We start from the raw sequence: 12164 nt of genomic DNA on the forward strand, positions 1-12164 counted from the left end.
GCTGTGATGTTTCAGTACCTTGACACGTACCTGTGCTGGGAAGCTGGATTTGATTTTAAAAGTATGACATGAAGTTACGTATCCCGAATGCTCCCAGACAGCACGAACGTCAAGGCCAAAGCAAAGAGCAGACACTCGGCCGGGGCTGACCCTTGCTACGGTACAATGACCACGTAGACGTGGCGGCGGAAAAACCGAACACTTACTCCTCCTCTCGGACCGCAGGGGAGCACTGGTGATTGTAAGAACTTAAATGTCCGTAGGCCTTCTTCAGAATTGCATCCACATCTTCAGGTAACTCATTCTTATCCAATTTCCTAGAATTTATTCAAACGTTAAATAAAACCAAAATATCATGTCAGATTTGTTCCAATTATCCTAAGAGAGACAGAAAGTCTAGGAACCTGTGTTTCCCGCTGAACAGAGGCCTTAAAAAGCCCTCCTCCCTCATTCCTTCACTTCCAAGATGACTTCTCATGCCTCCTTACGGCCCTCGCTCCCTGCACAGGCCCTCGCTCCCTGCACAGGTCCTCGCTCCCCGCACAGGCCCTCGCTCCCCGCACAGGCCTCCGCCAGAACCAGACCCACAGGAGGGCAAACCTGCAGGCTGGCTGGGCCCTTCGTGCCTCCCCTGCTCAGACACACAAGGGTCTCCGCACGGCCCTCGCCTCACACGCTCTGGATCTCCCCACGGCTCTTCCTTTGCACACAGCGGCTCTCCTCCAGCTTCATCCCCTCTGGCCGCACTCGCAGGTGTCTGCCCGCACCTGGGTCCGTTCTTCCTCCACTTCGAACCACTACCGTCAGGGTGCTATCCAAGTCAACCCCTCCTGTTTTGCTCATTGTCAAGGTCAAGTGTGAAGGCTCATCGGGAAGGGCCCATCAGACAGAGCTTGCCCCGCCAGTGCCTCTCCTCTGCAACCACTTTCCTCGCTGGCTTAGAAGCTACACTCACCCACTGGCCGCCTCTCTGGCCACTTCTAAGTAAAGGGAGGCAGAGTCCCATCCTCTGGGCCCAGGCCTCTCCCTACTGTTCCACCGTCACCCACCGCCCGACACAGCCATATCCCCTCTAGGTGCCACCCAGGCCCTGAGTCAGCACCTAAAACTCCTAAGCCACTTACGCTTTCAGCATATTGATGTGGTAAGTGACGGCCAGGCTGGTGGAGGTTTTCTTCTCTTCCGCTAACTGAAGCTCGTCCGCCAGTCCATGTCGCACCTGTCACGAAATGGACGAGAGTTATCCATTGATATAAACAAATAATTAGGTAGAAATCCAGATATTAGTTACTATTTTACAATTATTTCTCTTTTAAAATAATACTTATAACAAACAAGTACCTCTTCGTTAATTTTATTTTACATTTAGTTTTCATGGAGAACCTAAGTTGGTTTCCCGTACACCAAGTTAGCAGAGGATGACGGTCCCCGTACACGTTCTGGGGTTTATGATTCCTTAATCTTAACAAATCTTCTGCTAGCCTGTTCTCAATCTAATGCTGTTACGAGTGAAATATTCAAAGATCACAATAAAGGCAAAGATTTTGTTTTTTTGTCAATGGATGCACGACGCACGTGTGCTTTTCTCTCGGTGGACGGACCCAGCCGTTGTTACACACATTCCCCAAAGATGACGTTTAAGAACGTCACTTCTGCCCGCACCTCCCACATGCCAACTCACCATGACGGAATAGATGTGTCGGTGTTTGTGCGGCACGTTAGCCTTTATGAACGGTGCCGCGGTGGCACAAAGCTTCGCGGCCTCTTCCTTTTTTCCGGCTTGGAGATAACAGTCCAGGAGCTCCCTGGGGAATACAAACCAACTAGATATTAAAACCGGATAAAATCGTTTCCCACCGCAGATGTCTAGTAACCAGGTGATTATGCGTTTGTTACGTCGCGCAAACTTCAGAAAGACACGCGGCTCAGCCGGCTCCTCACCGCGCCAGCGTCCGCGAGCTGCGCTACCCTTGTCAGCAGGGACAGGAAATGTCTGCACCATAACTACCTCGAACGTTTAAAATAGCATTTTTCAGAAAGATTGTATTTATACTTATTTTCTGCTAAAAGCTCCCTACACAGCCATAAAGCAGGTAAAGGAAAGCCTATAGATTCTGGATTCCAAGTTCAGGGCACGTCCTCTGGGTCCCCCTTGCAGACGCTCCCCCAGTCTCTGGCCTGCATGTCGTGCTCCCCAAAGATAGGAAAAGTCTGGCTGCTCGCCCCCTGGTCCCCTCAGCGCAAGGATCACACGCTGACATGACTCACCGTGGCTTCTCGGGGCTGTCTCTCCGGTGAGGCACTAGGCACACACCTCCCTAAACAGGGCCATCCTGGCCGAGTTTTACGTTGCTAAAATGTCTACCCCATTAACAATTCATTGAACCAAGTTAAAACCACAAGCCAGGATTATGACCCAAGCTCACATTTCCTGTGTTCTGAGTCCAAGCACTCGTCTTGTTATAAGCCCCCATGATCAGGACGCTGTGATTTCGTCTGCAGACCTCATCAGACAAGACACACACAAAACGTAATTGTAGCTACAGATTAGAGCAGTGATATCCGCCCTGCGCTGCGACGTGACCCTCCTGCCAGGAGCGAGCCGGAGGGGCAGGAGGTCAGAGGCTGCGTGTGCATTGGTTAGGGACCCATGGCTGGGCGTTCGACTCACAGCATCAGCTCTGCTCGCCACTCCGTGTCCTCCTCCTCAGTCTGGTTTAACACACTGACGATCTGGGAGAGGCTGGAGAGCAGATGGTGGTGATAGCCCGGCTTGAGAAACGGCCTCACCATTTGCCAGTAGAGGACTGATGCGTTATACACCAGGAAGTAGTACCTGCAGGGTGCACAAAGGTCATCTGAGAGCAGATCCCCAGCCCGCCAGGCGCCCATCCCGAGCCAGTTTTGAGTCCCTGAGTCCTCTGTCTCCAGCAGATGGCAAGAGCACGATCTGAGCCACTCTGGGCCAATCACACCCACATGGCCTATGCAGAAGGGCGTGGAGGCTACAGGTCAAGTCCAGCCACGATGACCTGGCCACGTGAGTCCTGAGGCCGGACTAGAGATCCCTTCACCCATTCGATCATTCCAAAAGTGATCAGCTCCCTGTGAAAACGCACCAGCCAGCAAGGTCTCCTTTGGTTCCCAAGAGATAGACAAGAACAGGCAAGTGCAGAGGAAATCAAGGAAGGCTTCCTGGAGGAAGGAACATCCTGCTGAAACCAGACAGCAGCGCAGGGAAAGGGTCTGGCAGGTTAAAAAGAAGAAGAAGAAGAAGAAGAAGAAGAAGAAGAGCAGAAACTTTGGGGAACAAAGTCCCCATGCCTGAGCATGAAGTGCAAAGTGGGGCAGGAGGAGGGGTGAGGATGGGAGCAGGGACACCCCTCAGATGGTGTGCTTTTTCCTGAAGGCTGGACAGAGCCTGGAGGAATCTGAGTGAGGGTCCCACAGGGGCCAATCGGCCTTTCTTGCTCCCACCCCTCTGAGAGGCCAGCTCTGCCTTGTAAGGCCCCAGGGGCCTGGGGAGGAGACTGTCAGAGCACTGATCGGGAGACCCAGGGAGCGAGTCGGGATTCACACCTGCTCCTCCCGTAAGTGGTGCATCCTACTCAAATAGGTCGAGTTACTACCACTTTGCGTGCAAACGTAATGGTTTCAAGAACATTTCTTTTTGATGAAGGAAACCTTCAGTAGGAAAGTGTGCGGAACTTGCAGCTGAATCGCTGTGCACGTGAGGCCTCAGCCCGTCTGCCAGAGGGGATGTGGGCGAGCGGGGGCCGGGGAGGGAGGGACCCTGATGCTGAACCCACAGAGGCCCAGAGAGTAAGGGGGCCATGGAGACCAGCCAAGGGAGAAGTTCCCACAGACAAAAACCATGTGATCACAGGAACCACAGGACAGACAAAAGGGTGAGGCCAAGGGACTCGTGTGCTTGGCCCAGACCTACATGTTAGCGACAGAGCATTCAGTGAGGGCACCGCAAGGACAACCCCCACAGTCTCAACAGGCAGAAGCATGTGGTAAATCCTGGTCCTGGACCTTTTACCCAATCCCAGTTAGAAACGGCCGATTCTATTATGCCTACCTGGGTTCCCCTTTTGCAAAGTTTATTGCCTTCATATACTGAGTCACACAATTTTCAAATTCCTCCTAAAACAACATAAAAGTGCATCATTATATTGAATTTGCCACTGAAACATCAGTCATTCGTTGTGGCCACGTCCGTGGACATTAAGCCGCCTACGGACTGGCCTGGGAGCCTGCGTGTGAGCAGCCGGAGCCAGGGCACCTCGTGAGTCCGCACGGGCACCCGACCCAGGTCCAGGGCAGCTGTCCTGGGCACGACCAGAGCACGAGCATACAGGTGCCCAAGGTCAGACAGGGACTTTGGGAACAGGCCCGTTTCCCACCACTGACAAGGAATCGCTCGCAGACCTTCCCCTGGAGTTCTTGAGGGTTTGCCTGACCCGACTGCAATATCGGGTGAGACTGTAAGTCTTTTGACACAAGACGTAACATTTTGAGGAGAATCAAGGCAGCCTCAGGGAAAACCCGGAGCGGCACAAGCCCTTAGCATTTGTTTAGGAACGGGGACCTAGCGTGGGGGGTGCAGTGGGGGGCTGGCTGTGCCCCAAAAAGCGTCACCCTCAAATGGAGCCCTGCCCTCTGGGGCGTCTCTCACCAGGTTTTCGGTGGACTTGGGGGCACAGAGCTGGGCCCGGCACAGGTGCGCTCGGCCCAGGAACTGGGTGACGGGCCCCTTCACCTTGAAGTACATCCGGAGGCAGTCATCGCTCACCGCGGGGTGCCCCATCTGCAAGACGCCGCAGTCCTGCCATGAACACCCCAGAAGGGGTGTCTGCAGAGAGCCTGGCAGGCAGCAGCTCTGAAGACAGACCAGAGGACTGCATCGCCCCAGCTCTCTGCGGCTCCGCCTCCTGCTCCCAGAAACAGTGACCCTCCTAGGACACCGCCCCCCCCTCTGCACTCAGTACCTTCAGGGCTTGTTCTGCGCACAAAACAAACAGATCGGGGCTGAAGCTTTCCATGGGGTCAAACTCTGACCTCCCGAGGTTGGCCGACTTAATCAGCTCGTAAGCCCTCTTCAGGGCGGCCTCATCTACCCGGACCGCGGAGGAGAGAGCACACGTGGCATCACAGCGCGCGGGGACCAGTGTGCGAGGGGCCTGCTGTCCGGCCTCTACCCCCCAGCGGTCCCGCGCCCGGCCTCCGCCCCCCAACCCCACCCGCGCGGACCCGGCTCCGCCCCCCGCGGTCCGGCCTCCACCCCCCGCGGCCGCGCCCCTCCCCCCCGCCCAGTCTCCACCAGGCCCGAGCGTCCGCAGCAGGGGGCAGGCATCCCGAGCCCCCGTGGAGGACGACGACGCGGGCCGCGGGGGTCCTGCGGCGGGGGTGGGGGCGCGGGCCGGACCTCCTCCAGTGGGAACCCCCAGGCGGGACCCGGCCGCCCCGGGTCTGCGGTCCGCTGGGACGGGTGTGTCGCCTCCCCGGGGGCAGGGTCCTGGGGGCTTCCGGGTCCCTCGGGCCGGGGACGGGACCCGCGCCCACCCTGCTGGCTCTGGGCGCGGGCCAGCTCCTGCGTGATGACCAGGTCCATGGCGCCGCACCGAGCGCCGACGGCTTTCTCCGGCCGCCGGCGGCGGGTGGTTGCCTAGCGACCGAGGGGACGCGGCCGGCGCTACGGGTCGGCGACGGGGCCACACTAGTCGGAGGCGAACTGCCGCCCGGGCCCCGCCCTGAGCGCTCACTCCCGTGGGTTCCCGCCAGCGACGTGGGGGCGGGCGCGCGGCCCCGCGGCCCGGGGAGCGGAGCCAGGGCAGGGCGCGCTCGCGTCGGGGCTCCACGCTGGCCCGGGCGCCCCGCCTCGCGCCGCTCCCCGCACCCTCCCGGGAAAATGCTGCAGCCGCCCCGCGCCCCCGCCCGAGCAGCCCCCAGGTCGGGGACGCCCCTGGGTCTGGCCCGACTGTTCCTGCCCAGACTCCTGCCCGGGGCCGTTCCGTGCGTCCTCGTGCGTTCTGCAGACCCGGGATCCTGCGCACCGTTGCTCGGCCCGCCTGGGCTGAGGCTGGGCGACCTGGAGACGCCGCGGGCGCAGCGGCCGCGACCGTGGATGCGGTTCTGGGGCGGATCCTGAGAGGGTCGCGCCCGCGCTGGCCGGCTGAGCCCAGCTGCGGCTCCCGAGCCGGGGCGGCCGCTCCGTCTGGGCGTCTGGGAGGCGGAGGACTCGCCTGCGCTGGGCAGGAGGTGGTCTGCGCGCCTCTGCGCGTCCGGCTGTGGACAACCCCCCGGGGGGAGCCGGGCTGGAGACCCCCCAGCCTTGGAGACCCCTCGGCCAGGAGCAGCGGGAAGAGCTGGGTTGGGGGCAGAGAGGTGGAGGGAGAGCCAGGCAGGCCCCCAGGGAGCCAAGGGAGGGGTGTTGGGGGAGGGGCCGCTGCATCAGATGTGGCCGAGAGGTCAGTGAGATGAGCCCTGAAAAGCAGCGGTTGGGATTAACAACGGGGAGGCCTTGAGCGACCAAGAATAGCCATTTTCTGAAGCGGGGGGGGGGGGGGGGGGCAGGGGGGGGGGGGGTAAGGGAGGGCGGTCCGCAGTGGAGACAAAGAGGAGCGCACACCTTTTCGTGAAACTTGGCTTCTGATGGAAAGCGGTGAGGCAGGGACTTGGTCTTCTGGGGAGGGTTGTTTCTAAAGGATAAGATAGTCGTACCCTTTCCTGTAAGGTTTCATAGGCGGGATAAACACGACACCAGGCGAGGTGGGCACAAGGGAAGATTTATTAAAGGCGTCTCCAGCGAAGTTTCAGGGCTCAGGAGACGGGGAGCCAGGAAAGTCGCGCGGGGAGGAGGTGGGCACCCTCAGGCGAGGTTCCGGGACTCTGGAAAGGGGAGTCAGGGAAGTCACACTAGGAGGGAGTTGGTGGGGGTCTTTTATCTGTTTCCTGCATAGGTATCGGGTTACCTATGGAGACGTGATCTGGGCATACATCCTTTTGGCGGGAGAGTCAAGGGTGAAGGAAAGGGGGGGGCTGGAAGACGGCGGCCCCACGGTCATTTCTATTGTTCCTCCTGCACTCCCGGAGCCACCGACCCAACATTTCCAGGTTGATGGTTTTATTGGTTAATGGGACGGCGAGGTAGAGAGTCCTGCGGCATCTCCAGACCCAGCAGCGGCTGAGAAAGTGAAGTCAGCCAGGAAGGGCCCAGCACCAGCACGTGGGTGTTGATGGGACCCGTAATGCCGGCAACAAACAGAAGAGCACAGAGCCCCCCGCATTGAGAAAAGCATCAAAAACAAACCAGTGTGGAACGAATTTAACAAAAGAGGTGACTCTCCTGGCACTACAGCTGCAAAGCCTGGTTGAGAGAAGTGGGGAGAGGGCGACATCGACGGCGGGAAGACTCGGGTTTGCGAGCGGTCCTTCCCGTGGAGGTGCAACCCCAGCCACAAGCCCAGCAGACCTTTTTCAGGAAACCAACAGCTGACCCTAACATATCCATGGGAAGACAAAGGGCCTGGAGTGGCCAAGATGACCGTGAGGGGGACAGCAGCATTGGAGGACTCACACTCCATCATTTCAAGAGTGACAGTAAGGCCGTCACAGTACAGAAGACAGTGTAGACCAGCGGAGCAGAACAGAGTTTAGAACCAGATCCCGTGTCCAGAGTCCGCTGATCTGGCCGACATGATGATGCAGGGAAAAGGACGGTCTTTTCTCACCATGATGCCAGGACATCTTGGAGGTGGGTGGGCAACGGGACACACAGCGCCCCGCTCCTCCACGCAGCCCTCATCAGAGCCAGGTCACAGGCTGTGTGTGTGGGACAGAAAGGAAATAGCGCACCATCTTGGAGCAGACGGAAGCGTCCTAGCTAGGGCACAAAGAGTGAAGCCATCGAGGAAAAGAACAGAGCTGTCCTCATCAAAAATAAAACCCCGGCTCTTCGAAAGACTGTAAAGAAAATGAACAGATTGGGAGAAAATAATCGCGACAAATAAATCTGACGTGCAAACTGCACCCGGGGCATAGTTTTAAAAGCCAATAAATCTGTAAGGAAAGACAACACACCAAAAACTGGGCAGAAGATGCGGACAGGCACTGGACAGTGGAAGAGCTGAGATCACTGAGTGAGCCACATGGAAAGGCACTCGGCACCCTGAGTCATCGGGAAATACAGATCTAACTCGCACGAGGGTCTGCTGTGGACCCACGTGGACTGCTGAAACGGAAGAGACTGACCATGATGAGTATCGGTGACATACACCCACGGGGACCCTCTCCCATGGCCAGTGGGAGTGAAACATGGTACAGTCGCTGAGAAACAGAAGGTTTTTAATAAAGTTAGACAAGCTGCTACCCTAAAGCCCCACAATGTACTTTTAGGGGTTTACCCAAGTCGGATGACGTGTCCGCAGAGAGCTGTGCACCAGGATGTCCACAGCAGCTCGGTTCCTGTTAGCCCTGAAGTGGAAACAGCGCACGTAGCCAGCAGGGAGCCCGGTGTGGTGTGGGCGCACGATGGGCTGCCTCCCTGCGGGCAGGAGGACCGAGCCGGGGCACCGACCAGCAACGTGCAGGCACGTGAACAAGGGAGGGCAGCGGCACCGGGCCTGCAGGAGCCCTCTCTGCGAGTCCGTGTCCACCCGGTTCTGGGCCAGGCAGAGGGAACCAAAGGCCGGGGAGACCAGGGTGCGGCTCAGAGGGAAGAGGGGGCAGGCAGGGCCCTCATCTTTCCTGGAGCACCAGGCACATGGTTGTACTCCCTCCCAAACTCCCTGCAGTTGCCGTTCACAGCGGAGAGCCGGCAGAATACCACGGGTGGTCGTGGAGGCGTCTGGTCCCAGGGCCAGTGGGACCGAGCTGAGACCTGGCTGTGTGGGGAGGAGCACCGGCCTGGGGCACCAGGACGGGGTAGCTGTGAGCCGCTGGCACCTGGAGGAGTCGGGGTGCTGCTGGATGAGCCCGGGAGGGCAGACGGAAGAAGAGAATGTTGAGCGCTGTTCAAGTGTTAGCGTTCCCTGTTGCCTCGCCTCCCAGACCGTGTGGGAGTCCATGCTGCTCCATGTTCTGTTTGTCTCTCTTTACGCCTTCTCCCCCACTTCTTCTGCCCCAGGAATAGGCTCCGATTTTTGGCAAGCAGAAGGCTACCTCACTTCCCACCTCTCTTGTAGCCAGTGTGGTCAAGTGACCAAGTTCTGGTCACTTTAAAGCAATTTTAGGGGAGGATTCTCACAGGGAGAGCAACCCCTTGGTGGGTCCTCCTCTTTCTTGCTGGTGGAAACGTGGCCATGAAGGCTGGAGCTTGAGCAGCTGTTTTGTGCCGTGAGGTGATGACCTCCACACGTGGACGAAGAAGCCTGGGTCTCCCAGCTGTGGGGCAGCTGCTCAGTCCTGGATGGCCTTACATGAAAAAGAAACAGACATTTCTCTTGTTAAAACTAAGCTGCTCCTTTTTCCCTGGGACACTCCCAGCTGATGTCCTCACCAGGGTTTCATTTTGCATTTTCAAGATTAAGATGCAGGCAGACCCCGGGTCGGATATCTGGCCGGTGCCGGGCGTACATTTTCTTAGATAAGATTTAAAATTCAAAGCATGACGAAGAACATACACACGTGTACCCATGCACGTACACGGTAGTGTGTGGCACATGTGTGTGTGTTTGTATATCTGATAAAATAGCTTCTGCCCAGACATGATTCTGAAACCCACAACTCCGTTCCGCTCGGGCTCTGGAGTCGCACACCGCCTGGGGGGTGGAAGGCTCAGGCCCAGTCGGTCGGCTGCTGTGTGCTCCCAGAGCGCCCTCGAACGTGGGTTTACTCAGAGGGACGCGTGGCACCGTGTGCACGGTGGTTACACTTATTCCCCCCAAGGAAGTATCTCCCAACGTTACATGGTAAGAGATTTTCCAAATCCTAGAGCATTAAATGTTAAAACTCACTCTTCTAGTCACACAGTAGCCTTAAACCTGAAGACAGGGACGCGGAGCTCTCTCTTTGCTAGATGGCGTTTCATTAGTGAAGACAGTTCGGGTCCGGCCCAACCTGCTCTTTTCCTTTTTTCGCCTGCGCACTGAGTGTGGAACTCGTGGGGTGCTGTGCGTTTCCCTGGCCGGTGCTCCTCCTCGCCGGTGCTCTGACCCCGGACGCCTCGAGGACAGGCCACGGCGGCCCCGACGCACCCCGCCGAGGGCACGGCATTGCCCATGCAGGGACACAGCACGCTCACAGGAAGGCTTCGGCGTGGGCGGCCCTACCTTGGCCTGTCCTCGGGCCTCCCAGGCTGGCCTCCCAACGGCACCTGCAGCAGAAGGTCCCTGACATGCACCTGCGCGGCCCTCAAATCAGCACCTTGGTCACCCTCTTCCACACGGGGGCCCGCGGCCCGCATCGGCTCGGGCTGCTCTAACGGCGGCTCCCACGGCAGGGGTGTCCGTTCTCAGCCCAGGGCCAGCCGTCCGCGAGCTGGGGGTGCTGGGCTGCTGCCTCCTGGGGCCCGGGGGAAGGGTCTGGTGCCGCTAACCAGTTCCTCAGAATCCTTGCCTCGCGGTGCCGCAGGAAGCGGTTCTCGGGCCGGTTCAGACGTCGGACCCGTCCCTCTGCGCGCGCGGCTGCTTCTGCGACACGGCAGCTGTCCCTTCGAGCTCGCTGGCCCCTGGGAAACTGGCACGTTCTCTTTGTTCTGAGCAGGAGAGTCTGTGCGTGCGCGGGTGTGCGCGTGCGTGGGTGTGTGTGGGAGTGCGCAGGTGTGCGCGTGGCGGTGGGTGTGTGCGGGAGTGCGCGGGTGCGCGCTTGGCGGTGGGTGTGTGCGGGAGTGCGCGGGTGTGCGCGTGTGTGGGTGTGTGCAGGGGTGCGCGCGTGCGTGGGTGTGTGCGGGGGTGTGCGCGTGGTGGTGGGTGTGTGCAGGAGTGCGCGGGTGCGCGCGTGGGTGTGTGCGGGGGTGCGCGCGTGCGTGGGTGTGTGCGGGAGTGCGCGGGTGTGCACGTGCCTGTGGGACAGTCACTGGTTCCTCCCAGCCCCGTGGGTGTGTTTCTGAAACAGCGTCCGTGTCCCCCAGACCTGAGAACGCACAGACGTGAACATGTGCTTGTCTCTCAGCCCTTCTGTGTCTCGGGCGCTTTTCCGACTGTTCCTTTCTTTTGTGTCTTTCTTATCTTCTTGGCCAGGCTAGCCGGGTTCTACTTTATTATTTTCCTTTAAAAAAACAAAAAGAATGAGCTTTCGGGTTTATTTATTGATCCTAGAATTTGTTTTTCACTATTTTTTCTTTCATTCTTACCCTCCCCTTCTGTTACTGAACTCAGCCGTGTGTTCGAGTTCTTCGTGAGTCAGATGCTTGCCGACATCACTTTCCCCTTTTCTTGTTAGTTAATGTAATAAGCAGGCGTGTGGCACTTTGCCCGAGCGCCGCGGGCCCCATCATTTCGGTTACGTAGTGCGAAAGCTTGATTCTCGGGTGGCTGACTGCCTCCGTGGCTGCGGCGCGCGGCCCTTGATCTCAGGATCGTGGGCTCGAGCCCCACATTCAGTGGAGAGATTACCTAAAAACAAAATCGCTTTTCAAAAACTGGTTTAATTCTCAAATTGTTGAAACATGTTTTCTTACACAAATACAGAGGGAGTACGAGGCCCCGTGCCCTCTACCTCATTAGCGAGGAGACGGGCAGCACGGCAGTGGGTTGGGTCTGGGGAGAAGCCCCCGCGGGCGGGGGTGGGATGTGGGTGGGATGAGACGGGGGCGCTCCCGGGCCCTGGCATCAGGGCAGAGACCACAGGGGGACCTCCGTGTCCCCAGGTCGGAACACCGTCCGGAGGGTCCGGGCCGGAGCTGTGCCGTCTGTGTGGCAGACGTCAACCGTCACGGTGCCGACACCTTGCTGACTTCCGAGTTCCGGCTGTTTTTCTGGACGGTTTCCCGTGTCATTTGCTGGATGTTCTGTAACGAGAGCTCTCATTTCTTCTCTGGCGCAACAGTTTCCTGAAGAAGTCGGGTGTTCAGATGGGGGTGTTTGTGTTCTGCTGGTGTTCTTGCTTCCTGTGGCGCTGGGAGCCTGGCCACGTGTGCTCTGGGGGCTCCCTGAGGTTCCTCCGGGCCCAGACGCGCACTCGGCTCCCAGCGTCCGTGGACGTTTGCGAGGCTGTGCCGG

General features: G+C 58.5%; 1 protein-coding gene across 1 annotated transcript in view; it reads right to left on the minus strand.

The window, feature by feature from the left end:
* LOC111145045 (cilia and flagella associated protein 46) overlaps positions 1-5617 on the minus strand; it is a 91240-nt gene extending 85623 nt beyond the window's left edge. Inside the window, exons 1-8 of the mRNA XM_022499658.1 lie at positions 5569-5617; positions 4995-5119; positions 4682-4813; positions 4085-4149; positions 2672-2836; positions 1682-1805; positions 1125-1219; positions 207-317 (exon numbers count right to left, since the gene is read on the minus strand). Coding sequence (XP_022355366.1) covers positions 207-317; positions 1125-1219; positions 1682-1805; positions 2672-2836; positions 4085-4149; positions 4682-4813; positions 4995-5119; positions 5569-5617 — 866 coding nt within the window. The remainder of the gene's footprint in view (positions 1-206; positions 318-1124; positions 1220-1681; positions 1806-2671; positions 2837-4084; positions 4150-4681; positions 4814-4994; positions 5120-5568) is intronic.
* Between the last annotated feature and the right edge of the window lie 6547 nt (positions 5618-12164).

This window comes from Enhydra lutris, unplaced genomic scaffold (assembly GCF_002288905.1).
Source record: "Enhydra lutris kenyoni isolate GAN:26980312 unplaced genomic scaffold, ASM228890v2 scaffoldscaffold12, whole genome shotgun sequence".
NCBI lineage: Eukaryota > Metazoa > Chordata > Mammalia > Carnivora > Mustelidae > Enhydra > Enhydra lutris.